The 27,473-nt window shown below is 45.8% G+C and overlaps 1 protein-coding gene across 1 annotated transcript; it reads right to left on the bottom strand.

Moving 5' to 3' along the window:
- Positions 1-349: 349 nt before the first annotated feature.
- Positions 350-26,980, bottom strand: LOC146177284 (uncharacterized). Its single transcript, XM_084581119.1, has 8 exons — positions 26,901-26,980; positions 22,656-22,748; positions 22,091-22,168; positions 17,593-17,664; positions 11,116-11,177; positions 9,562-9,784; positions 5,040-5,148; positions 350-652 (listed from the first exon to the last, which is right to left on the bottom strand). Exons 1-8 carry the CDS (start codon positions 26,920-26,922, stop codon positions 649-651), a joined length of 663 nt encoding a protein of 220 aa, XP_084437245.1. The 5' UTR covers positions 26,923-26,980; the 3' UTR covers positions 350-648.
- Positions 26,981-27,473: the final 493 nt, after the last annotated feature.

Here is a 27,473-nt window from a genome sequence, read left to right on the forward strand (position 1 = left end):
AGTTGCTGCCTTTCTATGCCGCCACCTTTGCCAACCACTTCCATTGTGCTAGAGCAAATGCTTATAAACAATGGCGTAAACAACACAAACTCGAGTTCTTTTAGATGGCAAAGGTTGCCCAGTCAAAATGCACTACAGGAATTTACGACAGATATTTTCTGTAGTGTGTCGTATTTTTGGCATGTAGTATTTGTGTTGTCTACCTTCTGTTGCAACTCTGTAGTCTGTCTTGTGTAGTGTGTCGCAGTTCTGTAGTCTGTCGCGATTCTGTAGTCTGTCTTCTGCTGTGTCGCGATTCTGTAGTCTGTCTTGTTCCGCGGCGTATTTCTGTAGTCTGTCTTGTGTCGCGTCGTATTTCTGTAGTCTGTCTCCTGTAGTGTCGTATTTCTGTAGTCTATCTTGTGCTGTACTCGTTAGTCCTACCGTCCCTGTCAAGGACTCTGTTGTCAATTAACATGCAGCTGTAGAGCAGCAGTCTGGCTCCGAGCATTCCATTCACTCCCACGTACGGTCAGGGAAAAAACAACTTACTTGGAGCATTAATCGACTAGATTTATTTGCCCATATATACAACCAGGTTCTCTCCTTGCAGGTCCCTCTTCAATTCATCAGGTCCTTCTTGTACTGGGACTCCTTGTGCAGACAGTCCTAGCTGAAGAAAGAGTGACACTGTAAGCCCACAATAACCACATGTAAACTTTACAGAAGTCGCTAATTAGAGAAATATATACTTGTTAACTGTGGTTCATTGCATTGTTTAAGATGGACAACCAAGAGGGTTAGCTATCAATGGATGCTTGGCAGTGCAACCCCCCTTGCCATAACGAAACTGAAACACTTGACACAGGAAATGTGACAATAGCTAATGAGTAAGGAACGGCTAGGTGTCACCAGACACCGCCCCGATGCAATATTGTACAGCCGAACCTCGTTATATCGAACCCGGATATATGGAATTTTGGTTATATCGAACTCACGAAATATCCCCTTGAAAATCCCATGTAAAAGTATAGGAAACCCGCGTCATATATCGAACTCAATTTCACCGATCGTTCTATATATTGAACCTTGCACCACACACTGGAAAGTGTGCCTTCCCCAAAGATGATCGCATCACCCTTGGCCTTTTGCTGCGTGACGTTTTCAAGCCACGCGCGGAAGGAATGAGAGGGGACAGTTCGGCGACGGCTGGTCTGGGCAGCGCCGCGCATCTGCAGTTGTCGTTTCCCGCGCACCAACACATGACGTTTGAAAGCCATGTGCGTGGGTGTGCCTATTCTTTTGCCGAGCTATCTCTATCCTTCAGCACGCGCAACGCATGCGCCAAGCCAGCTCAGCCCGTTTTCAGACAGACGTCAGATGCTTTCTCCAGCGTGTTGCGAACCCTCTGCGTGCAGCGGCGCGGCGGCAGATGCAGACGTGGCCATGACGCCTGCGGATGTTAAGCAGCAGCAGCTATCTGTTTTTTTTTCTTTCTTTTTTTCTTTTTCGACAGTCATCCTTTCTTATTGTTGTGCTGAACGCGCGGCGTAGCGTAAGATATGGCGGCTGCAGACGTTAAGAACCGGCAGGGTTTTTTTTTTTCGGGGATGTTTTATTTTATGTCTTATAGTTTATCCTTGCATGTATGAATCAGCGAAAGCAGGCGGTCAGCTGCTGCGATCATGACGCCTGCCCCAAGCGCAGCGTGATAAATCGAACCAGGCTTGTGCAATCAAGCCATCACGGGCACTCTGCCAAGTTCGCTGCCCGCCACCGCAGGAGCTATCAAAACATAAACGCACCCTGATGTTATCGCTGCGCAGAATCTTGGCGCGCTGCCAATGAGCTGTGGATGAGACGACCGAAACGGACTGCCGCCGCGGCGACACAGAAACCTTGTTTTGAGCTGCCGCGGTGGCTGGAGCGGCGAGAGGGACGCAGTTTCAACAAGTTCGAAAATTTTCGCTCTGTCGCCATAGAGAAAGAGATTGGTAAAGAGCGGACACTCCCATAGGGCCCAGCGGCCCATTTGACTGTAGTGCACCAAGCGGCCGGCGGCAACTACATCCGGTCTTGCTGAAGGGCGCGCGATTTGAATGCTAGCCATGCGCTGCGCCCTTCCCTGCCCTTTTGGCACATTATTTTGGTTTTAAATGGTCTGCTAGTGTTTCTATTTATTTTCAGCATGCATAATAACAGGAAAAATAGATTCCCAGTTCTCTAAACTGCCCATCAACGCAGCTGCGCCACAGCCTTTGCAAAACAGTAGTGCAGAAACGACGCCAAGTGCTTCGTGAAATGATTTTATTTTGCAGCATATAAAACACGAGATGCAACACATGTAGACGGATGCATTGAAAATACTTTACACACATTAGGCGATGTGCACAATACAGAAAAATAAAAATACACAAGGTGAGAAACAGCACTTAGGTAGAGACAAAAAATAGCATAACTTATTTCCGAATTATTGCAAATGATATGTAACAAAACAGGCATTATACATAAACTACACAGTCCCAGTCGCGGCTGCCTTAGCAAGGGTAACTTGCATTGTCCAGGGCAGACAGGAGTACTGACGCTTGAGGAAAGGCCACACCATTCACTCGTTGCATCTGCCGTGCTTCGGCTGCAGTCCGTGGGTCCATGCAGTGCTGTTGGAAAAGGAATGAACATGATGCAGAAGGTTGCAATGAAATGTAAGGCCACTGCACCGCGCACACATCTGTGCATGTGAGTGGGTACTGAAAACTTGGTGAGCAGCAGTTATGGTCCAGAACAGAAAAGCTGTCATTAGTAAAATTGATACAAAAGCTGCTCTTGCAGCGTAGAGGTCAGGAAATGCAGGCTAACCGAACCTATCTGAAAATACATTTCTACAGAGCGTGAATATATCAGCCACTAAACTAACAATATTCTTCAAGAGCACTGAACAGCTGAAGCAATGAAGCTTGCCGCATAATAAAACATTTTTCACTTTAACGTTGTCCTGTTAAATGTAACGCGACAACACGCAAAACTAGCCGTTCGCAAAACCGCGGCCTGGCCTCACCGCGGCCGGCGAGCAGGCCATGTTGGCTTGCCTTTCATACGAGACTTTGTGAAGCGCAGACCACCGCGCTGAGCTAAACTGCCCGAAATGCCTCGCAGTTTTACAAGAATCCAACATTTCTCACCTTGCGGTTGCCCCGTTAAACGCGACACCACGCAAAACTAGCCGTTCGCAAAACCTCGCGCCATGTCACGTCATCGCGGCCGGCGAGCCATATTGGCGAGCGCCTTGTCATGCCTGTTGGCTGCCCTTCATGTGCGACTTTGTGAAGCGCAGACCGCCGTACTGGGCTAAACTGCCTGAAATACTGCGTAGTTTGACAAGAAAGTCAAGAGTGAAACGTTTCTCACTTAATACCGTTGCTCTGCTAAACGCGACACTGCATGCGCACGTTGGTGCCGCCATCCATCAATCGGCGGCAGCGCAAAAAGTCGCGCGTCATTTCCTGGGGCCAGTTTTCGCCGAGTGACCGCTCTTTACCAATCTCTTTCTCTGTGACTTCTTGTCGTCTGCTAGTGCTCCGGCGGGCTACCGCTGCAGCGAGTGCCGTCGCGCGCGCGTCCGCGCATGCGCACGTTGGTGCCGCCATCCATCAATCGGCGGCAGCTCAAAAAGTCGCGCGTCATTTCCTGGGGCCAGTTTTCGCCGAGTGACCGCTCTTTACCAATCTCTTTCTCTATGCTGTCGCTGCCGCTCGTCGCTGAGATCGCTCAGTCGCTTGCATGTGGCCGAGCTGGCCTTTACGTTTTTTTTTCTTCAAATTCTCGGGTGCAAAAGTGGAGGGTGGGTTCATTATGCAAGTGGATTGATTACGCGACAAATACTGTATCGGTTTTTCGCATCGTAAGTGCTGTCACAAGCGATTTCTGTATATCGAACTATTTCGCCGATATATCTGGGTTTGACTGTATAAACGCATGTAAGGGCCACACCCGTGTGTGGGCCTCACCCCATATTTCCCGAAGCAAATATGGGTGAGTTGTCTCAGGCAGCATCTCTGGCGCTGTAGTAATTTCAAATGACAAAGTCCGTGAATAAAGGAAAGACAAGGCATTGCATGCTGTGATGCGCTGATCGAGATATGTTAAAGCCCTACCGTGCGTGGGGAAAAACAAATATCCGCTCTAACCAAGAGTGCCAATGACAGTCAATGTGCAAGAAGTCACTGCGTGGAAAGCACGTCTTCACACCTGCTAAAAAATTAATCCATGCCATCTCAACAGTCAAACTTGTTTGCTCTACTACGTTCAAGGAAGCTGGTGAACAGTGCCGCTTCCGCCGGCGCTATGCGAAAGACACTCAACATCTGCCAGGCTCCTGACAGTCATCGGCTCTTGCACAGGAATCCCATTACCCGTGCACTGGCTGCTTACATCTGACTGGTTGTGTGGTAGCTTCAGTATTTTTTTCCATAACAGCAGAAATGCTGCAACCGGTGTGCATCCTTATAGCAGTAAAGCAGCTCGCCAACTTCAATAACTCTGACTTGATGAAGTGCTTTATTGCCGAATGAGTGGGTCTCAAACCTTGCAAGAAGCTTATGCAGGCCCAGACCGAGGTGTATATTAAATAAATAAATGAACGCAATGCTAACGCGCGACTGAACTGCCTAGGAAAGCATACTATGGCAACATTTCAATGTACGTCATCCTACTTACTTCGTCATATGGGCGCTTCGGAGAGGCAGCGCCACGGTATGTGCTCGCGCCCAATATCACTATACTAGGCAAAAGAAAAGAAATGACAGCGAAAACGGGCAGTGTATTCCAGGGCATGAGTATTCCATACAGATTGTAAGGAAATTTCATTTTAAACCAGCCAAAGGACGAGACACAGGGAAGAAGAGAACAGACAAGGCTGACTACCAACTGAATGTTCCAACTCGCCCACTCATCAACCTTAATTTGTTGCAAGGAAATGTAGCCACGCTTACAAGGTATGCGAGCACATGAGCTTACCCAATCTTTTCATGCACATAAGAATATTGCCTTGAATAGACACTTACTGGCGCAAGTAGCAGCACTTTTGTGCCAGATACCGGGTCACCTTCTTGTGCCGCTTCTCAAGCTCTTCACCCGAGCAGCCCCTCTTTTTTAAATAGTGCCAGAAGGAATCTGCAGACAGGACAATAAGTAACGTATGTCAGTGTGGCTGAGTATAAAAATTATTACTCTGGGCTAATAGCTCTTGAAACGAAGCTTCACACATTTGTGTATAACACTATATTTACGATACACCCAACAAAACAAGAGAGAAAGAGAAGCCCTGCAGCATTTAAAACCCACTGACTTGCTACTCTGCATAGGTTTGGGAATTTTGGAAAAATGGAAGGTGAAGTACAGCCAATTGTACATCATACAAAAAATTCATCCCCCGAATTTGAGGTAACAGGCATCAAAGTCTTACGTGACAAATGGGATAAAAATTTTATCACAAGGACAGAGTGCAGTGATGAAGAATGATGAACAAGGTTGAGTGCTTTTCTAGAACACAACACCATATAAATAGTCTTAGTCAAATATTTAGTGGAATCCCCCAAGGTGGAGTAGATTTGTAATAAGGAAGTAATTACTGATTGCATCCACCCAAGTGCAGCCACACAGCTACAAAGGAAAGCTATACAGCTTTCTCAGAAACTTCGTAGTTAAAGAAAAATTCGTCCTGATGCGGGAATCGAACCCAGCACCACCGTCTTTCCGGGGCAGTCGCTCTACCGACTGAGCTAACCAGGACAGTCAGCAGAGCAGACGGTAGGGCAAGAGCGAATTGATCTATAACTCGAAGTGGGAAAAGTGTTGGTCAAAAATTTAGGGGTGGATGCAATGAGTAATTACTTCCTTATTACACATAGTCAAATGAGCACACTGTGCGTCTATGCTGCCTTTAACAAGATAACTGCCAAATTCACCAACGTGCCTCGACTCGCCGCACTGCCTACACCCTGTGAAGTGGAGAAAACCGCTTCTACACTCAACTGAAATTCAAGAACGCGACTCAGCATTTCTTTTGGCAAGGAGCTCGTCAGGAACCTTTCTCCAACCATCACTTGAGGAAGTGTGAATGGTTATAAAGATGAGATTAGGGCAAAAAGTTAGGTGTGAAATAGCATGCCACTCTATTTAAATGTAAATTTTGTCAGGCTGTAACATTTCAAGAACCTCCACAAAGAACCACAGTGTTTGCAGTTTAGTAAAACATCTTTTACATGCTGCATGACAAAAGCAGCAGTGAAATACTGCAAGAAATGCTTACACATCTGGCCAGCTTTGCTGCCAGTGGTGTAGTGTCTGTGTAGGTGTTGAGAATAGTATGAAAAACCACCATTCAGATTTCTTGCGAAATTTCTTGCTTGCAGAGGCCAGAGACAAAGCTGAAGATTGAAATTGCTGTCGGTTTATAGGGCCCGTAAGGTCGTCAACAGTGCATGTTTGCTTGGGTTTTTTTTTGTGTGTATTTGTTTTCTCCCGTTTCGGGGAGCCGGCCCATGCGTTGCGCGGGTGAAGCAGCACCCGTACCCACAGAGAGGGGACCTTTTTCTTATTTTTTGGTTACTGTGTGAAATGTCACTGCGTGTGCGCGTTGTCTGTTTTATGTCTTTCTTGAGGGGCAGGGGGTTCCACGCATTGAAAAGCGTTTGGCCGTTCTGTGTTCGGCCTGTTGGTGGACCTCATCGAGTGTCTATTGGGTGTTCGTACATTTTTTTTCTTTGGTATGTGTAAGAGGCAGCCGTAAATCTCGTGTATGTCCTCGAGAGTGGCATGCCAGTAGTGGAAAGGCCAGGGTTGAGACACTTAGGCGAACTGTATCTCGGCTACGGATTCTATGAAACTGTGAACGGCGGCAGTGGGACGCCAAGGACGTTTTCGCAGAAAAGTGAGACTGCACGAGAACGGCGAGTTGCGGGGGTAGCCTGGGAGTTGCAGCCTGAGCGAGGGAGAAGACGGACGATCTCCCGTACGCTCACTTCAAGAAACAACTAAAGAAGTTTACTGGGCCTAAGGTTCCAAAGCAATTCAAGCTACAAGGAATGCTATATTGAAGGGTACAGGACAGTTTTCGACCACCTGGTGTTTTGTAGGTTATGCCGCTTCTAGCATTTTGCTTCCATTGAAACGCGACTGCTACGGCTGGGATCGATCCAGCTTCTTTCAGGTCAGCAGGCAAGCACCGTACCACTGAGACACTGCAGCAGCAATAGTGAAATAGACTGCCCAAAAGCAAACAGCCCACTATGGTTGGACATCAGCTGAACTTAAAATGCACTTGAAAAGCCCGCTTCTCTAAGGGGGGATGAGGGTCTTAAACCTAACTTTTTTAGTTATGGCTAGAATCTCACAAAACTCTGCACTCTGCAAACAGATGTGGTTCGCTCCACTGAGTTCAAAAATGCAATCATAACTGAGCTGGTTGCCGTAGATACAAAGTTCTCTAAACAAAACCCAGAGCATATTTACTGAATTTCAGCTTTATTGAACTTTCTCATTGCATTTTGTTGTTTTTAATTATATGGATTGATAGCTAAACGCCTCCCATACCCAATGACATCCTTCATTTTCCTCAAAGGCACGTCGTCCTCACATACCATACTAGCGTAATGAACCCACCTTTTTCAAGAAAAATTGGTGACAGTTTTGGGGGTAAGGTTCATTATGTGGGCATATTTTTTTTTTTTTTGCGAGTCGTCCACTCTCCAATTAATCGGTCATCAATAAAAGCATGCGGTCAGCTGCGATTATGACACCTCGATTTTTTGCTTCAAAAGGTGTTTGCTGCTTCATGCGTTCCAATGATTTGTGGCAGTGGACAGCGCCCACCGAGCCCGATCATGGCATGTACTGATACGGCCGGACTGAATGCAGCGGAGAGTGCAATTGCATTCAGTCCGGCCATGATCATGAAAACCAGCAGCTTGTGCAACCGCGAGTAGCTGCTAGCTTACCAGTCAAGGGTCCTGACACTGCCAAGCACCCCTCCCCCCCCCCCTTTAGTACTAGAGCTTACTTCAAATGATATGCACTTAGATGATATCGCTGTGAAGCATCTTGGTACGTTGCCATGAAATGCTCTATGGGCTACGACGGCAGAAAACGAAGAGATGCGCACTATAACTTTTTTTAAATTCCCAGCGGCAAAAGTCGGTGGTGGATTCATGATGCGAGTGGGTTCATTATTAGAGTAGTTACGGTAAATATATTTGTGGGAGGGGAGGGTGGAGGCTGTTCGAGGAAAATCTGCCCCTTGTACAAGTGAGCCATGAGCACAAAAGAGCAAAGGAAATAAGGAAACGATGGTTTGGTAATAATAATAAAGAGGTCGGGGGGAGGGGGGGGGGAGCATGTGTTCAGCTACGCTACCACACCGGTTGCCCTCTACACCCCGGGACACCACTGATAGCAATACAGCAGAGTGGTCAGTGAAAATATATGGATTGCGAGATCCAAGCAACACTTCACACTGCAGGTGTCGAAACTACATCAACCGTCTCGTTTTCAGAGTTCACAGATGTGGACCAAAAGTTGGAACTGTGCCCTGGCCTCACAGATGCAGAAATTATTCACCAAGTGCTTGTGGAGTCTGAGAGAGATAACGACTCCCCTAAAGCAGCGCAGCCGACACAAGCTGAGCTGATGCAAGCGGTCGCATCCGTTTCGTCGGCTTACGGTGACACTACGACTCTCGCCTAAATTCAGGCGGACACGTTAGCACGGAAACGGAGCGTGGTGCGGAAAAGCATTTATGACTTTTTCAGGCCTCAAAGTCAATAATAGGCAAATAATTGAGCTTTTTTGGTGCACACTTGTTTTTTCGGACATTTTCGCGGTTTGTTGAGAGTCCGGAAAATCAGTCATCGACTATATAGCCCACAGGAAAGTTTGAAAAAATTATTTTTTAAAAATAGAGTGAAAGTTACAAGCATTTTTTTTTCTGGAGGGGGGGGGGGGGGGAGGAACAAGCGGTGGTCAACAATAACCCACATCCCAGAGCATAGTCTCTTTATTCTCCACGCCATTGGTCACGCTTTGCTTAGCCAGCGGCTGTTGCGCATTTGACAGGTGCTGTCTTACACTAGTCAACTCAGTTGCACAGTTGGCCTGCTTTGTGTTGGCACCATGAGTGCGATTCGGCAGCAGTCTTTCACATTGAAAGACTTTCACAGATTGAACAAAATCCACGCTGCTATGTCCAACAAATCTACAGGCAAACTGGTGGTCTAGATAGTGTTGCTGCAACTTCGAGGTTCTCAATGAAAACCTGACACTTTTCCTTAACTTGAGGAGGAACTCGAGTGGAGGCTGGCTTCTGAAATACAAAACAGACCTCGAGAGCTACTCGGAGTAGAAGTTAGAGTACAGGTGTGTTTATATCAGCAGCATAGGGCCTAATATACAAAGCAATGAATTGCATTGTAAACAAAACAAAAACTATAGGATACTTGGTACGAACTGATAATAAAATGCATGCAGTTGAAAGTAGATTTACTAGAATACACGGTGCACTATAGGCTAGACCAACTGTTTTTGGCTTACCTGACACTGAAGCCACCTTCATGGGGGAGAGTGGTGGGTACGTCTTCGTCGCCCCCTTAGAAATAGCGTTGTTGGACAGTGTGCCTGTGAGACTTCTCTCTGTCAGCACCTCACTGCCCCACAGGCAGACTGCCAACTGATTACAGAAGGTGGAGTCCATGGGCGAATTTTGTAGTCGCTCCCATGTGCCACTGCTGAGGTAATTCCCATGGCCCACATGGACCTGAAGAACAGATAAGAGCATAGTACAAATGGTTTGTAACATTGTCTTAAATGCCAGAACTCATCTGACCTACAACTAATGTATAACGAGCATACCTGTGTTTGTGTCCTATAAGGTAAAGCGAAAAAAGTGTAGAAATGTATGAAGATAGAAATTACAATTTATATTGCGAAAGCAATACTACTCTAGGTTTCGAGCCTTCAGCGTAACACGCCGGTAGCCACGTCACACCCCACATGACACACGGGCTGGCAGGAGCTGCCAACTTGGGTCTCTCATTTCACATGGGACGGTTATGTCAGAATCAGCCTGCTAGGACCCTGGCATTCACGTTACCCCTATAGGCCACTAAGGCACGTTCATACGGCTTGGTTAGAGCGGGGCTTGAGGAAGAAGAAAAAGAGAACTCTCAGTCACCTGCAACTAATGCTTTCACTCAATATTTGATTCAGCAGCGTTGAATCCTTGTAATTTTTTATTCGATTTCTGAGTAACAGCAGAGTCCTTCAATGCTCACTGTCATGAAATTCGTCTGTAACGCTATGGGAGGGCTTGTCTCATGGCTGCTGCACCGCAATGCTGCTGGGCAGTGAAGGGCACCAGTAGAGCTGAACACTGTTGCAACCAAGGAGCAAGCCCATTAGCTGTTCATTTGACAACCAATTTGCTGTTTACTATACTTTCCATCCAGGTAATGTCACTGATGTACACATGAGACCACATCAAGCACATTTTTACGTATCTACATGCATAAGAGGAGCGACCGATGAAACTTTTGCTGGTCCCCTGCCCTCATGCAATGAAATGAAGCTGGTGAGGGAGACGAAGCGGGCATTAGTGGGGCAAGAACAGGTGGGTTCCCCTTTGCCTTGAAATATGTGTGCATTTTTGGAGAACATTTAATATTTTCAGACCCAAATAACCAGCACCAGCCCGCTTCCTTGATGCATAGACAAAAATAGTAGTACTATTTGCAAGTGATTTCAATGATTACGGGGATGGATTCAGAATTTCACACCTGGCGTTGGCTGCGGTAAGGTATTGCATATAACATAGTACTTGTGTACTATAGCCCACACGAAAGTTGAAAAAGTTAGTTCTTAAAAATGGAGTGCAGGTTATATGCAAATCTTTTTTTTTGGGGGGGGTGAAGAAGGCGATGGTCGACTATAACCCACATGGCGAAAGCAATGAACTACACTCTTTGCCTTGACATTAAAAATTTCAATGCTTCTGAAGGCTGACTTTATAGTATGCCCTAAGAAAGAATCTTTTTCTTCCCCTTCACAGACAACAAAGTAGAAGATGAAGAAACTGGCAATACTGCTTACCTCTCCTACATCATTCAGGTCCCCAACAGTTGTGTCGATTTCCCGTGCTGCAGGCCCAAGAGCTGCACAAAAATAGGAAAAATCATAAAAAATATTCTTTTATGGGCTGAAAAGACTGCATCATTAAGTGCTACATCATTTGATCCAGTACATAGCAGGCACTCATTTGCATCGGTTTATGCTTACATTCACATGGTGGTAATAGCGATCTGGAAGACAGTGAAAGGCTTTCAACAGAATTCTCTAGCAGGCTGAGTGTGCGCACAGTTAAAACGCACTAAAGAGCATTCTGGAAAACTTTGTTCTCGCTTTGATTTTTTGGGCTACCATGCATAAAAAGCTTTCGTGACTGACAACAGCTAATTGAGCCCACGGAAATTAAAATACCTGAGGACTCTGCTTTCCATAAAGCTCTGGCCACAGGGGGATGTGCTCCACTGCCTGCTCCAGTGGAAGAGCAGGCTTCCCTTCTTTACTTGTGATGCATCACTCATCATGCTTCCCCTTTCTCAAATTCCTATGTCTGCCCCACTTCCCAGTTTTGCAATTCCACCACATCCATGGATCGAGATTTTTTTGTGTGACCTGTGGGACACCATCGTGCTTTGTTGAAATGTTGTTTGGATTGCGAGAGCATATATTCCACATATTTTCACCGATCACTCAGCTGTATTGCTATCAGTGGTTTCCTGGGGTGTAAAGGGCAACCGGTGTGGTAGCGTAGCTTAACACAAGCCCCCCCCCCCCCCCCCCTTCTTGACCCTCTTTATTATTATTATTACCAAACCATCGTTTCCTTATTTCCTTTGCTTCATTTGCTCTTTTGTGCTCATCGCTCACTTCTACCAGGGGGAGATTTTTCTCGAACAGCCTTCACCCTCCTCTCCCACAAATATATTTACCCTAAATACTCGCGTAATGAACCCACTCACATCAGGAACCCACGACCGACTTTTGCCGCTGAGAATTAAAAAAGAGGCTGTAGTGCGCATCTCTTCGTTTCCCCACTCGCGGTTGCACAAGCTGCTGGTTTTCATGACCATGGCCGGTGCTGCGAACTGCTAAATGTTTCGCCAGCGCCACGTGTGCCCGCCTCCGCTCTGCTCGTCATCACCAAGCGTCACGGCAGCCTCTGCTTGCAGCTTTCCTTTCGTTCTTCTTTTTTCTTTGGCTTGGTATAAAAACCCAAGCCACACAATAAACCGAGTTCTTTCTGCCCCAGCCATCAGTCTCGTTGGGCTCTAACGGGTTCGCCGCCGCCGACCCGTTGGCAGGCGAACGCCGGCCGCTGGCGTTTGCAACAGTGGCGACGAGGATTCCCATAACACAAGGGTCTGTCGATAGTATCCAGGCCTCGGACCTTGCTGCAGCCAAGGGCCACCACCTGCCCGAGTTCGACGACGTGAAAGATAAGTGGCAATCGTACCTCGTCAAAGTTGAAGCCTATTTCGAAGCTAACCAAGTAACTGACGATGCCAAGAAAAGAGCCTTGCTAGTCGCCGCGCTTGGGTCAAGAACCATTGATATTCTTTGCGGACAAGTCGCCCCACAGAAGCCAAACTCTTTGAGCTATCAGTCAGTAGTAGACGAGTTAAGCAAGTACTACGACCCTACGCCGAACGAGATTTCCGAAAGCTTCAAGTTCTTTCACCGGCAACAGCACGAAGGGGAGTCAGTACAACATTTTATTGTCAAAATACGACGAATTGCTCAGAACTGCAACTTTGCAACAATGCTCGACAGGATGTTGAGAGACCGCATCGTATGTGGCGTCCGTTCGAAGAACTTGCAAAAACAATTGCTAGCAAAAAAAAAAGATCTTGCCTTAGCTGAAGCGACAGCACTTGCGATAGCATACGAGCATGCAGAGCTTGATTCGCAGAAGATAAGCCACGAAGAAGCCTCCTCTGACTTGCTAGCATTAAAGATGCCGCGGCGTTGGCGCGCGAAGCGCAACGCGAGTGACAAGCAGTGCGAGCGTTGTGGAAACAGCGGTCATGATAATGCCGCCTGCTCGATGCGTCACCGACGCTGTTACAGTTGTGGCACACAAGGCCCCTTGGCTCGAATGTGCCGAAAGGAAAGAAACCATTCGGTGAACGTCACAGCGCATACAGAGAGCGATAGCGAAACTAGTGCAGCCCAGCTATGGTCAGTGACTACAAACGAACTGTTGGTGCCACCAATTAGAAAAACTTTCAGCTGGAATGGCATCAAGCTGTTAATGGATATAGATACCGGATCGCCAGTGTGTGTCATTCCTAGGACAACCTACGAAGCACACAGTAATCAATGGCCACAGTTGCAGAAACCGACGATTAAATTGTCTTGCTATCTGGGGAGACTGCCGGTACTCGGAGTGTTGCCTATGCGGGTGCGCTATAAGACTGCAGCTGTCGATTGCAACCTCATCGTCTTAGATTGCGAAGGACCCCTACTTTGTGGCCGGGATTTGCTGCAGAAACTCGAAACCAAAGAAGCAGCTGTGCTGCATGTTCTGCGTTCGCCACAGGACCGCAACTTGACCCCTGCTGTACAGACTGCCGTTCTGGAGGACTACGCAGACTTATTCACGGAGGCCCTGGGAAGCATGACAGGTCCACCAGTGCACCTGCAGGTCAAGCCACAAGCACAGCCGAAGTTCTGCAAGGCAAGAAAAGTACCTTACGTTCTACGCGATAAAGTTTCAGAGGAATTGGACAGGCTTGTGGCAGCTGGCATAATATCACCGGTCACTCACGCAGAATGGGCCACACCTATTGTACCAGTTCTCAAGAAAGATGGGCGAGTGCGCATATGTGGAGATTTTAAGGTTACGCTGAACTTAGTGTGTGAAATGGAACAGTACCCGCTGCCAGTTATAGATGATATTTTTGCTCAGTTGGGAGGAGGGCAGCGATTCAGCGTATTGGACTTGAGGGATGCCTACAATCAGATTGAGCTAGACGAAGAATCCCTCCAGTTAGCCGTAATCAACACCCGCAAAGGGTTGTTTTGTTTCAATCGCTTGCCTTTTGGAATTGCTTCTGCACCGGCCATATTCCAGAGGCGTATCGAAACTGTTCTGCAAGGCTTGCCCGGGGTACAAGCATACCTCGATGACGTTCTGATTGCGGAAAACTACGATGGCGAAAGCAATCACCTCAGGGCGGTTCTTCAGCGCTTTCGTGAGCATCGCATCAAGCTGCGTGCTGACAAGTGTCGATTTCACGAGACGTCTGTCACTTCTCTCGGTCACCGTATTGATGCGGACGGACTGCATCCGACTGAAAAAGCTGTTGATGCCATCAAATCAGCCCCCTCCCCCCCAAATGTGAGCGAGCTGCGCTCGTTTCTGGGCATGGTAACGTTCTACAACAAGTTTTTGCCTGACATGGCTACGTTGCTAGCCCCCTGTACCGGTTGCTCGAAAAGGGTGTTAAGTGGGTGTGGAGTTCTAAGGAAGATGCATTTTCCTTAGCGAAGGAGGCGCTGTCCACGGCCCCGGTGCTCACGCACTTCGACCCGAAACAAGAGCTATTTTTAGAATGCGATGCATCACCCTATGGTGTTGGGGCCACGCTTTCCCATTGCATAGATGGCGAACATCGTCCGATTGGATTTCGCTCGCGCTCGTTAAACGCCGCTGAAAGGAATTATTCTCACATTGAGCGGGAGGCCCTGGCTTTAGTTTTCGGTGTGCAGCGTTTTCGAGACTATCTACTCGGGCGGGAGTTCACGCTCATTACAGACCATAAGCCCTTGTTGGGTCTCCTAAAGCATGACAGGCAAACGTCCATCATGGCAGCTGCTCGAATACAGAGATGGGCCATTCTGCTTGGCGCATACAAGTATAAGTTACAGTACAAGCCTGGCAAGCACATGTTCGTCGCGGATGCCTTAAGCCGCCTACCGCTACCATCTCAGCAGGTTCCCGAGGATTCGGAGGACGAGGCAGAGTACGTGTTGACCTTGGACGCCTGGGACCAGCCTGCCGTGCCCCTAAAGGAGTTGCAAGTGCTCACGCAAGCAGACGCAGTGCTCTCGAAGGTCTGTAGGTGTGTCTTGGAGGGTTGGCCGAGGCACTTGGTTATGGAAGGGAGGGAGATGGCGGAATACTCGAAAAGGCGACACGAGCTGTCCGTTAGTCAGAACCTGCTCTACTGGGGCCCCCGTGTTGTGATTCCGGTAGCAGCCAGAGGAAGATTTTTGAAGTTATTACACGCAGCACACCAAGGGGCTTCTTCCATGACCGTTGCGCGGTCTACTTTCTGGTGGCCCAGTCTCGACACAGATATTAAACAGGTGGCTGCTGGGTGTCAAACCTGCGTTCAAGCGCTTCCAATGCCGCCTACCCACACACCTGTTAGCTGGCCAGAGACGCGGGAAAGATGGTCGCGGTTGCACATTGATTTTACGGGACCTAATCAAAACAAGATGATCCTGGTCATCGTAGACTCGCATAACAAGTGGATTGTGGCCATACCCCTATCCAACGCTATTTCCTGCACCACAGTCAAGGCCCTCCGGACAATTTTCAGTCAGTTTGGTCTACCCCGCACAGTTGTCTCTGACAATGGGACGCCTTTTATCGGTTGGGAATTTGCCCAATTTATGGAGCGGAACGGCATCACACACATTCGAACACCGCCGTATCACCCACAAAGCAATGGTTTGGCTGAACGCGCTGTACGAACCATTAAAGATGGACTTAAAAGGTGCTCAGAAGGGGATATAACGAAGGCCCTGGCAAGATTATTGTGCAGCTATAGAAGCACGCCGCTACCCTCAGGGCGCTCGCCATCCGAAATGTTGCTCGGGTACAGATTGCGCACGAGACTAGATATGTGCTTCCCGCCCAGGTGCAAGACAGTCGACCAGGCCCAGTCACGGGAAGACGCCGGCTGGAGCTTTGCCCCAGGAGATCCTGTATACATCCGCAACTATAGCAGCGGCGAGAAATGGACGCCGGGCAAGGTCAAGGAAACCACGGGCTCGCGTGTCGTGAAAGTGGAGACAGATAACGGGGTTGTTCACCGTCACATGGACCAGCTCCGCAGAAGAAGCACCGATGCACCCATTGCTGCTTCAACTCCCCCTGCTTGCCCTGGAGTACCTGCGGATCACTCAGACGTGGAGCTGGAGAGAACGGAGGCTCCCACAGCCAGCGACATCGAGGGTCCGGTGCTGCGGCGGTCAACACGTGTCAGGAGGCCCGTAGTAAGATATGGATTCCGAGAAAAGGGGGATGCTGCGAACTGCTAAATGTTTCGCCAGCGCCACGTGTGCCCGCCTCCGCTCTGCTCGTCATCACCAAGCGTCACGGCAGCCTCTGCTTGCAGCTTTCCTTTCGTTCTTCTTTTTTCTTTGGCTTGGTATAAAAACCCAAGCCACACAATAAACCGAGTTCTTTCTGCCCCAGCCATCAGTCTCGTTGGGATCTAACGGGTTCGCCGCCGCCGACCCGTTAGCAGGCGAACGCCGGCCGCTGGCGTTTGCAACAGCCGGACTGAATGCAATGGCACTCTCCGCTGCATTCAGTCCGGCCGTGTCAGTACACGCCATGATCGGGCTCGGTGGGCGCTGTCCACTGCCATAAATCATTGGAACGCATGAAGCAGCAAACACCTTTTTAAGCGAAAAATCATAATAATAATAATACATCAAGGTGTTGTAATTGCAGCTGACTGCGTGCTTTCATTGATGACTGATAAAAGAGCGGACGACTCTCAAAAAAAAAAATCCCACATAATGAACTCTACCCCCCAAATCTGTCATCAATTTTTCTTGACAAAGGTGGGTTGATTACGCTAGTCAATACGGTATATCTTGCACAAGCTGAAAAGGAGAGGGTATGATGCATATATGTCTGAAAGTGGCGCACTTGTGAAGAAATTAACTAAGTGGTTTTTGACGGACATGATGTTCTGGATTGCTGCGCTAAAAATAAAGGGGCGTATAAAAACCACAAAAAATGCAGATTTGAGTCTAGAAACACTTGGACAGATAGTCGCACAAATAGCTGAAATGTGCATTGAGCCGCCGCCAATGAGTACTCCTTCAGGCGAGCATAAATCGTTTGTGTCTGAATCATTTATCAGAAAGATGAATTGTGCCTTTTTTGAAACCTCGATGACACACGAAAGTTTTCGAATTTGACGAGCATTTTTGCACTGTGTATGAGAGCACATCAATGAGACAACCACAAATGATGCAGCGAAGACGTCCCTTGAATGCCCAAGAGGTCACCTTTCAAGTCGGAACATGTTCTGAAGGTTACCCACAAGACCACAACATCCAATCAGAAGTAAACCTGCTTGCAGTCATTGATCATGGTATTCAGAGAAACCACACTTCAAATTATATATTTGATTTCTATTTCCAAGGCATTAATACTGGCTTGGAAAGCATGGAATAAATTCACCCAAAAACAGCTGTTTAACATATTTCTAAGCTCTATTTCAAGTTTCCTTCAGCACATTATGAGCAGAAACATACCTTTCGACCGTCTTGCTCCCTGCTGTGGGCAGGACTTGGCAGCAAAAGGAGCTTCGCACCCCGGAATGTTAACTGTTCATGGAGCAAAAATGACACATTAGCCTGAGCACTGAAATATCTTACACACAAAAGGACTTTTCAAATGAGGAGCAGTAGCACAGCATTCCTAATCTTTGTCAGAGTAATACGATAATCTTAAAAGTGACAGAACACTTCAAATGGCCTCAATTAACCCGCCAGTGTGGCAAGAATTATTCATGGCCTGTCAAGCCAACAAATGTTTTCACTATGAAAACAAGTCATCAATGTATATTGTGCACCTGACGCCCCTTAATAAAGACGCAGTGATGTGATTGGCTCAGATCACTTTGACGCAGCCAAAGGAGCCTTCTGGCACAGATATACAAAAACATTTTCCAGTGCATAAGTTGCATTTTTTAGACTTTTTGTCATGTGCAACTAATATAAAATGAAAAATGGCATGACACCATAAATCATATTTTGTTCCAAGTAGAGTGAGAATTGATTGATTGATAAACTTTATTGGGGGAAATTGGGGTTAGGGGCAGTGAGCTCATTATTTTGAACCTCATAAATTGAAATTTCTAGATAATCCGAACTGCATGACATGGTCTGTGCAAGCTTCAAAGGAGTCAATGCAAAGCATAGACCATTCATGTGAGCCTGAATGAATGAATTTGAAATGATCTATACACCCCTGAATCTGGGCTGCCTGCACATGAGGAAACCAAGGAATTTTGGCAATATGTGGGTGCAAACATAACGAGGCATAAAGAAAAAGAAGACACTGGATGTGCACCATTCTTATAACTCGTTTACTGGAAAAGAGCACATTGGTTTAAATCTAGTGACGCAATCAAAGACAAAACTGATTTTATTATATTTAAACAAATGTGCTCTTTGTCAATAAACCAGCTGTGAGAACGGTGTATGTCCTGTGTTTTCTTTTCCTTTGTGCCTTGTTATGTTTGCACTCATATATTTCCATTATGAACAACTTCCACTAGCTCCACCTACCTTACTAAACCAAGAAATGCTCTCGCGAGGCTGTGCTGTTACTTTGGAGGTATGGAGAGGGCAAATATGCCAGGGGGAACTCGGAGCGAAAGACGAAGTGAATCGGCTCCGCACTCGCAGGACGTACCTGGAACTCGGACCGTGGAATTTCACCTCTACCGGCTCAGTTAAGCTAGCCCCAGTCACCAACATCCTGACAGATCTGGTGGAGGTGAGGTCCGATATCCCATACCCCTCCGATAAGCAGGAGTGCTAGTCATATATTCGAGGAAATGCCTGCTCACCGCACCAGCCGCAAGCAACGAGGCCTACCACCCAAGCTTTCCCCATCGGCCATGACTACCGGCAGCCACGACATCGTTGCAATACAGATCGTTTACAGAGAGTAGTTCCACTCTCCCTAACAGGTGGAGCCACTGGGACAGCTGTCATTGCTGGCCTTCCGAACGCATCAGCGTGCAGTGCAAAGTGCTGCTGCGCATCTTGTGTAAGAATGCCGGCTGACTGTTAAACACCACTGCTTTGATGCAGGTGTCATCTATATTGTCGAAGTATTCTGCGAGGAAGTAGAGATAATGACCCTGTTGTTTATTGGCGGAAGAACAGACTATACTTTCTACATAAGGTGCACATCATGGCCTAGACCACCGTTTTTCTCGGAGGTCTATCACGAGTTCATATTCCTTTCTGGGACAAGAAAGTGCCTGTGAATTGTAGAGAAAGACTATACCTGACGCACCAGCTCATTTTAGCACCAGCAGTACCCATAAGAATGCAAGACCGACCCTGACGTTTTCTGAGTAGTTGTACATTGCGTCTTTGCACTGCTGCCACGATATTTTCGCAGGGCATTAAGAAGTACCTTGACATGGCTACTAACGTCTATGCATTTATAAGAATTGATTGTGCAGAGAAGGAAACTCACTGTGGGCATAATTAAGTACTATTCCCAGAGATTTGCGGGATCGAATCCCGGCCTCGGCAGCTGCTTTTCCCTGGAGCCAAAAACTCAGGAGCCCGTGTGCTGTGCAATATCAGTGCACATTAAAGAACCGCAGGGGATGAGAATTTCCGCAGTCCTCCACTCATAACCTGAGTCACTTTGGGTTATTAATGAAGAAAAAAAGCTAACAGTTGGCGAGGCCAAGGAAAGCATTGGGGATTGTACTTTACATCCTTTTTTTTTTACTTCGGTAATCGCATAAATTAGTAATGTAATCGGTGTAGGCGAAAAATAAACACAAAGTAGAAGGAAAAACAACATACCGATGGTGGGAACCGAGCCCACGACCTCCGAATATAGCGTCCGGTGCTCTTCCAACTGAGCTACATCGGCCGCTGTCCTACCTGCTACTTTCTTGGGTATTAATGTTGCCTCTATACGAACCTTGAGAGTGTTCACCAGCGCCACCCTCAACCACAGCGGTGGACGTGGAACGTCCTGTGTTACCGCCAGCGTCACGTAGAACGTGATCTAGAGCGAGGGCGGAAGCTGTGCTAGAACCCTCTTAAGCTACCTATGGCTTCAAGACTGCCAGAGCCGAGACCCCCCTAAGCTACAAGCAGATAAATGAAGGGGAAAGAAGGGTGCTCGTCATAATACATGAAGGAAAAAAACTAATAGTCGGCGAGGCCAAGGAATGCATTGGGGATTGTACTTTACATCCTTTTTTTTTTTACTTCGGTAATCGCATAAATTAGTAATGTAATCGGTTTAGGCGAAAAATAAACACAAAGTAGAAGGAAAAACAACATACCGATGGTGGGAACCGAGCCCACGACCTCCGAATATAGCGTCCGGTGCTCTTCCAACTGAGCTACATCGGCCGCTGTCCCACCCGCTACTTTCTTGGGTATTAATGTTGCCTGTATACGAACCTTGAGAGTGTTCACCAGCGCCACCCTTAACCATAGCGGTGGACGTAGAACGTGATCTAGAGCGAGGGCGGAAGCTGTGCTAGAACCCTCTTACACTACCTATGGCTTCAAGACTGCCAGAGCCTCACAAACCAAACCAAGCTTAGACAAGCACTGCTGCAATACATGCAATAACTGCTGCTTGTATAAAACTAATGCATGGGTTAACGATAAATTTACCATAATAAGATTTTTTATATCCCCGCTTGCTTGGGCTGCCTACTGTGGGTTCTGAATTCCTGTGCAGTTTCCAGTCACTTTTGCCCGAGCACAGGTGAACACCACTGAGTGCAAAGCAGACGGCCGACGGGTTTGTCGAAACGTTCTAGCCAATGCAGACAGTTAGGAGGACGCAGATAGTGAACTACGTGGTTAAATTAAACATTTCTTAGCACCTACACATACTATTGGCATTCACATGAAATTTTTTGGCTGTCTACAAGCTCACTGCCCCCAGAGATAGCGGGTACGTCGCACCGTGCCGCTGAGTACCAGTGCTCCGGAAGCCATCAAACCAGAATGCCGGTGATGGCGAAAGGGTCACGTGATCAAATATGGCAGCGCCCATGCACTCGCACTGTAAAGGGTCTATACAAGCACAGTGATGGTTGAGGGTGGAAATCACATGCGTCGTGCATCTTGCTGTGCCGCAATGTAGATTTCCCCCGCATCTGTTCACGTAGCATTTTCATTCTTACAGCGTACCGAAACTTTCTGTATGTCACGCGCTGCTCCTTGTTTCTGCGGTAAAGCCTCCTCACATGCAATGCCGCATGCGAGGAAGCACAAGTGGAACCATTTTGGACTATGAAAGAAGCCGTAGATAACTGCCATTGTGGAGGAGTTCTGTTTCCACCACTTCCAGTGGCTAGCACGAAATGAAACATTAAATGGAACTGTGAGAGACTGTTGTTGTGAAGTAGTGTTTGCCTTGAAAAGAGACAACAGTTGCCTAGGTCTCACAAAACAAATTGCTAATGTGTAAATAAATTTCAGCAGTCTTGTGGAGCCTTTCAATAACTCAACATTCAGATGATTCAGATTTTTTTCCACTCGCTTGAAGACCTAATAAACAACATTTTACTCTGATTGCCTCTTCATTGCCCACCACTTTGATCAGAAGCGGATATACCAATCCTGAACAGCATTTTTTCCCCTGAATACTGCTTTCTGTTTCATGAATTGCTATTACGGATGACCTGCTTGATGGGTAATTTCGCCTGGGAACCAAGGTGTACAACAAACGAGGTACGATTGTATGAACAAATACAGTAATTTCAATGAGAATATCTACCTGACAATAGTCAGTGACAAAACCATTCATTTCAAGAAAAATCAATCTGGCTTGGCTGCACTCCACTTAGTACAATAGCAGCGGCTGGATGGCAGTGAAGTGATGAAGTTATGTACATTTAACACTGCTTCAAAAGGACAATAAAGCATTAACATTAAAAATAAAATAGCAGCAAGGCTGCAGTTAAAAATTCTGCACTAAGGTGAACAGCACAATGTCTGACATGCAAAAAGCACAAAAAGTTGATACCTGTTGGCTGTGGCAGTATCACAGTTGGTCCAGCTTGCATGGGACTGCTGATTGTGGTCCCAGATGGATGGCTGGGAACTGAAAATTTGTTGAGTTCATAAAACATTTCATTTTTAGTGAAAGTAAAAACTTCATTCTATTCCTAAAAGCTTCGTTCAGTTTATGGAAAAACAATTTGGCTAGGCTGGACCCTGTTCAGAACAGCAGCAGTAATGTAGTCTTTGTCAAAAGGGTAGATAGAGCCCAAGAGGTCTGCTTCTGGGTCACTTCGTGCACCTTGTATGTACTTCAAGTGTTCTGAATCTCTAACGGTAAGAAGAGCTTTTGTCTTACTCTCTCTGATGAAGACCTCTACTAAAGCTATTTCAGTGCCACTATAAGCCTCAAAAGCCAAGCCCTTGGGCTCCACACTTTTGACAAAGGCTGTACATTTCAAGCTACTTAGTGTGGGCAAGATAGAGCTGTAACATAAAATTCTTAAAATTGCAGCAAGGCTACAGTTAATATCAATTCTGCACTAAGGTGAACAAAACAAGAGAATATGAAATGCATACAAAGTTGATACCTGATGGTTCCAGCTCGAGTGCAGCAGATGGAGCCTGCGGAAGATTGTCGCTGCTAGTGGTGCTTTGAGTTGTCCCAGAAGCATACCCGGGCACTGAAAATTTGATGCGCACATAAAGAGCATTTCATTTCTAGTGAATATAACATCTTTTAAATGCTATTTATTTTAAAATAATTTTATGCAACTAGACTTCGTTTACTTCATGTTCTGCCTGGTTTAGCACTATCTGTATCTAAACTGTGCCTTCCATCCAACGGTGTTATTTAGCCCCCCCCCTTCCTCCCTCCCTTTTCTGTATCAGTAAATTAAAATGGAACTGACAAATGTATTTTAAGTACCCAATTTTTCCAGTGGAATGGAAGACTTACACCTCTATTACAAGGTTCCTTGAACACCACTTTAGTTCACTGTCACTACTTCAACTGAATAGCAGTTAGTGGCATTAAACAGCAATGCCAACAGCCATTGCGATCTGAACTGCACACCAGTTTGAAGTCAATGGCCTGAGATAAACAGGTCAATTGATATTATTGAGGCCAATGAAGCCCTCACACTGGCCACTGTTTTTTTTTTTTAATTTAAAGGTGCAAAATCACAAGCTCACACGCAAGAAAAGAACCGGATAGAGCACCTTGTGTGTGTGCATGTGGTTTTGGTGCCTTTAAATTTAAAATGAACAGGCACCAACTAGCCCAACAAGAAGTTCTCTTTACTCTAACCAAATCAAGTGATAGGTCGCCACCATAACTAGTACAAATCCTAATCTACATCTTTCACTAATCGAATGAGCGCAAACACTCAATCTGGCACCTAAAGAATGACAGCTGAGCAGTGTAGTTAAACATGCTTCTACTGGATCAACTTCACATTGTGTGATGTTCAGCCATGGCATACACCGAGCACAAAATTTAAGCATAAAACTCAATTGAATGAAATAAAGCATGGAATGAATATTTAAAGTAAACAATACCAGAGTTCGAGCATTTTTTCATAAATTGCCTGCACACAGCATAATCATGTGACCCAGAGGTTGAACAGTTTTGCTGACTGTGTAGAGCAACTGCAGAAAAATGATGTCCAGCCCGTCATTTGGAAAGCAACTGCCAGTCAATTGCATGGTACCTAAAACTGCTTTCGTAACAGAGGTATTAATTTTTAAGGCTCTAAATAATACAAAGAAGCACTGCAAAAGATTTAGCGATAAACTGTTCTTATGCATTGCAATTCTAGGAACCACTCTCAGAAAGTGCAACTACAGCTTATCAGATTATAACTACATGCCAGCAAAATTTATGTGCTAAATTTAATGTGACCTGTCAGATAGTAATTAGATGGCTTTAGTAAAGAGCAACATCCATTTGGGTACCCATGCTTGAAATTGTTATGGTACAGTGACGTATGCCTTAGTGGATCATGGGCACTGCTTTATCCAAATCACATAAAGAACTGCAATGCCACCTAGCCCTAAATCCTCAATGCATTGTTTTGACAATGTGAATAGACCCCAGCTTTGCATTGAAATGTGCACTGGAGAAGCGGTAAACTATGACACAAGAAAATATTGAGTCTGCGGTGCACAAATCATCAATATCTCGCAGAGCTGCGGCCACATGGTCGGGCACATCAATAATGCTAAGCATCCAGGTAGAACGAAAGGAAGAAGATGGTTTGCACGGTACGAAGAACTGAACAAGGGTAAATAGGGTACGCCTCAGTTCGCAGGTGAGCCGATGTTTCGACAAGTGGACTTGTCTTCCTCTGGGCAAAGCGATCAACTGGCAGGCGTTTAAATACACTTTTGCTTCCGAAGAAGAAAAGCTGGGGAGGGGAAAGTGGGTGCGAAGAAAATGGGTGATGAAGTGAAAGAAAAAAGAAAAAAAAAATCTTCAGTATGTATTTATCAGCCTGGAACCAGGGATTCTGTGGTCTGCAAAACAAGTACAAGCGGCAGTAACAGGAAACACTACAATACCAGGTAGATTATTAGTCACCACTTAAGCAGGTTTGGCGCAGATACACCTTACAAAGGGACAGGCTATGCAAAGGGCCCTGATAAGGCATATATCTAGGGGGACAATTCTTAAAAAGTAGGGGAAGGGGGGAGTACGAAGTCGCAGGGTAATAACCGCACAGTGAACCACAACTGACCAAAAAAATCATCTTAATAATCATCACACTAGCATTAAATTCACTTGGCGGTCGTCGCAATTAAAAGTCTACTTTCTCGACACCACGGTGTCAGTGGAAAATGAAAAACTTAAAACTTCTTCGTACAGAAAGCCAACGGATAAGTAACAATACCTAGAGTTCACGAGTGATCATTCGAGACATTGTAAGCAAGGAATATTTGTAGGACAGGTGACACGGCTTAGAAGACTATGTAGCGATGATAGTGACTACCTAAACGAACTACATTCATTGAAAGCAACACTAATCTAGATACTATCCCTGTAACTCTCTTAATATGGCCTTCTAGAAAGCAAACACATTAAACCGCAGCAATGTGCTCACGAAACGACCAAAGGCCAACACTGAATGCCAGCCTTCTTTTGTAACTAAATGCTCCAATGCCCTCCCAAACATAAACAATATTCTGCGGAAATACCATTTCATGCTAACCTGTAATGAACGCCTCAAGAAAATATTTCCGGAAGCACCAAAGGTAACATACAAGCGTAACGCAAACCTCAGAGATATTCTAGTACATTCTAAACTCGACAACAAGCATCAAACACAACCACACCCTTGCTCTCGACCTAGATATAAGATGTGTAGTCATATACAAAAAGACACCACGGTTACAAGTATTGCAAGCGATTTTACTTTTCACATAAAATCAGGCTGTAACTGCACATCTTCAAATGCTATCTACCTTTTAGACTGCTCCTTCTGTCATAAACAGTACATCGGAGAGACAGGGCAACCAATGAACATACGGCTTAATGGACACCGGGAGGTAGGCAAATACCTCCCGAAAGCAGTTTTCCAGCATTTCAATCAGAAAGACCATAAGTTCGAAGAAATTAAATTAATTATTCTCCAGTCCGGCTTTAAATCTGCAAGACCGAAAATACAGAGAGGCATATCTAATTCATAAATTTAGAACATTGGAACCAGCAGGAATAAATATATCTAAGGGAGCGTTAGAATCCCTTAGGTATATTCCCTCTGCATCATAACTATTCGGGAAAACAATCCCACATAGCGTTAATTGTACAGTTTATTCACAACGCATGCACACTCTATTCCCTTCCGCAATAGCATAACCTTACATATTCCTCTAAACACATTTCCCTCTTATCATTTCCTGCTTGCATTCGTCCTCAAACATTTTTTTTTTTCATGTCAGTTGCGGTTCTCTGTGCGGTTATTATCCTGTGACTTTGTACTCCCCGCCCCCTTTGCAGAAAGTTTTAAGAATTGTCCCCCTTAGATATATGCCTTATCAGGACCCTTTGCATAGCCTGTCTCTTTGTAAGGTGTATCTACACCAAACCTGGTTAAGTTGTGACTAATAATCTACCTGGTATTGTAGTGTTTCCTGTTACTGCGGCTTGTACTTGTTTTGCAGACCACAGAATCCCTGGTTCCAGGCTGATAAATATATACTGAAGATTTATTTTTCTTTCACTTCATGATCCATTTTCTTCGCACCCACTTTCTCCTCCCCAGCTTTTCTTCTTCGGAAGAAAAAGCATATTTAAACCCCTGCCAGTGATGATCGCTTTGCCCAGACGAAGACAAGTCCACTTGTCGAAACGTTGGCTCATCTGCAAACTGAGGCGTACCCCATTTACCCTTGTTCAGTTCTTCATACAATAATGCTAAGGTTTCATGAATGCATAGCACCTCTGTTTATTTTATACTTTCTTTAGCAAATTAAAATTATACATCTTTGTTTTCCTGACAGTGTAGTGTTAATTTTTGCAGCATGAGAAAATATTTTCATTACTGCCAGGATTTTTTTTAACGCTTTTGGTCAATGTGGGTGCCTTGCATTGAAATTAAAACAGCCTGATCGAATTACAGTGAACATAATCAACAACTGGCCACTTTCATCCTAAACATGCACTATATGACACCACTGTTGCACAGTTTTGGCAGTATAGCATTGGCCTCACCCGGCCAACGACAATAATGTGCAACCAAGCTCAGCTCAAGTAACAAACCAATGCCTTGTAAACAAGTTACAGTTATTCCATATTTGTATTACCAACAATTGCTCAGATGCATCTGCTCACTTACTCGCTCTGTTGGCTCCATGCATGTTAGCTGGTGGCGCACCCTTAGGCAGCAGATGGGTGCTGACAACGCTTTCTCGGCAACATTCTGATATGAAAGCATTCAACGAGAAGTTAAAATGGAGGAAAAAAGAATAGCGATTTTCAGAAAATGAAAGATGCAGCAAATGTTTTACTCTTGGGCCAATACATTGATCATGCTATTGAAGAGGAAGGAGGAGCTAGCAAAAGAAGGAAGATTAAAATGCACGGACATCACAGACACAGGTAACTGAAAGAGAAGCACGTTTACAGAACATACTAGGCCCAACAAGCAAGAGATGCTATCTGTTGACCTCAAAAACTATGAAACAATTCTTGCTTTTCTCAGTTTTGCAGTAATGAACAGAATAAATGGCTATGATAGCACAATCTGATGTTGCACAGCAAATTTTCATGCGACCTAGATACATCTTGCAAGCAGCTTTTGAATGCAGTTCTTGCATAGTGCAGATCCTAGCAATGATAAGCAGTTGAGGCAGAAAATCAATTCCATTTCCGTTTTAGTTTCTCCAATACAAAAAAAAAACTTTTGCTT

The sequence above is a fragment of the Amblyomma maculatum genome, chromosome 10 (genome assembly GCF_055883805.1).
Source record: "Amblyomma maculatum isolate TAMU_Amacu chromosome 10, ASM5588380v1, whole genome shotgun sequence".
NCBI lineage: Eukaryota > Metazoa > Arthropoda > Arachnida > Ixodida > Ixodidae > Amblyomma > Amblyomma maculatum.

Coding starts and splice junctions, on each gene's coding strand:
- LOC146177284 (XM_084581119.1), bottom strand. CDS start 26,922: ATGCATGGAGCCAACAGAGCGA. Junction 9,785..11,115: donor ACCTGAATGATGTAGGAGAG/GTAAGCAGTATT, acceptor TCTGTTCTTCAG/GTCCATGTGGGCCATGGGAA. Junction 5,149..9,561: donor GAAGGTGGCTTCAGTGTCAG/GTAAGCCAAAAA, acceptor TCCTGTCTGCAG/ATTCCTTCTGGCACTATTTA.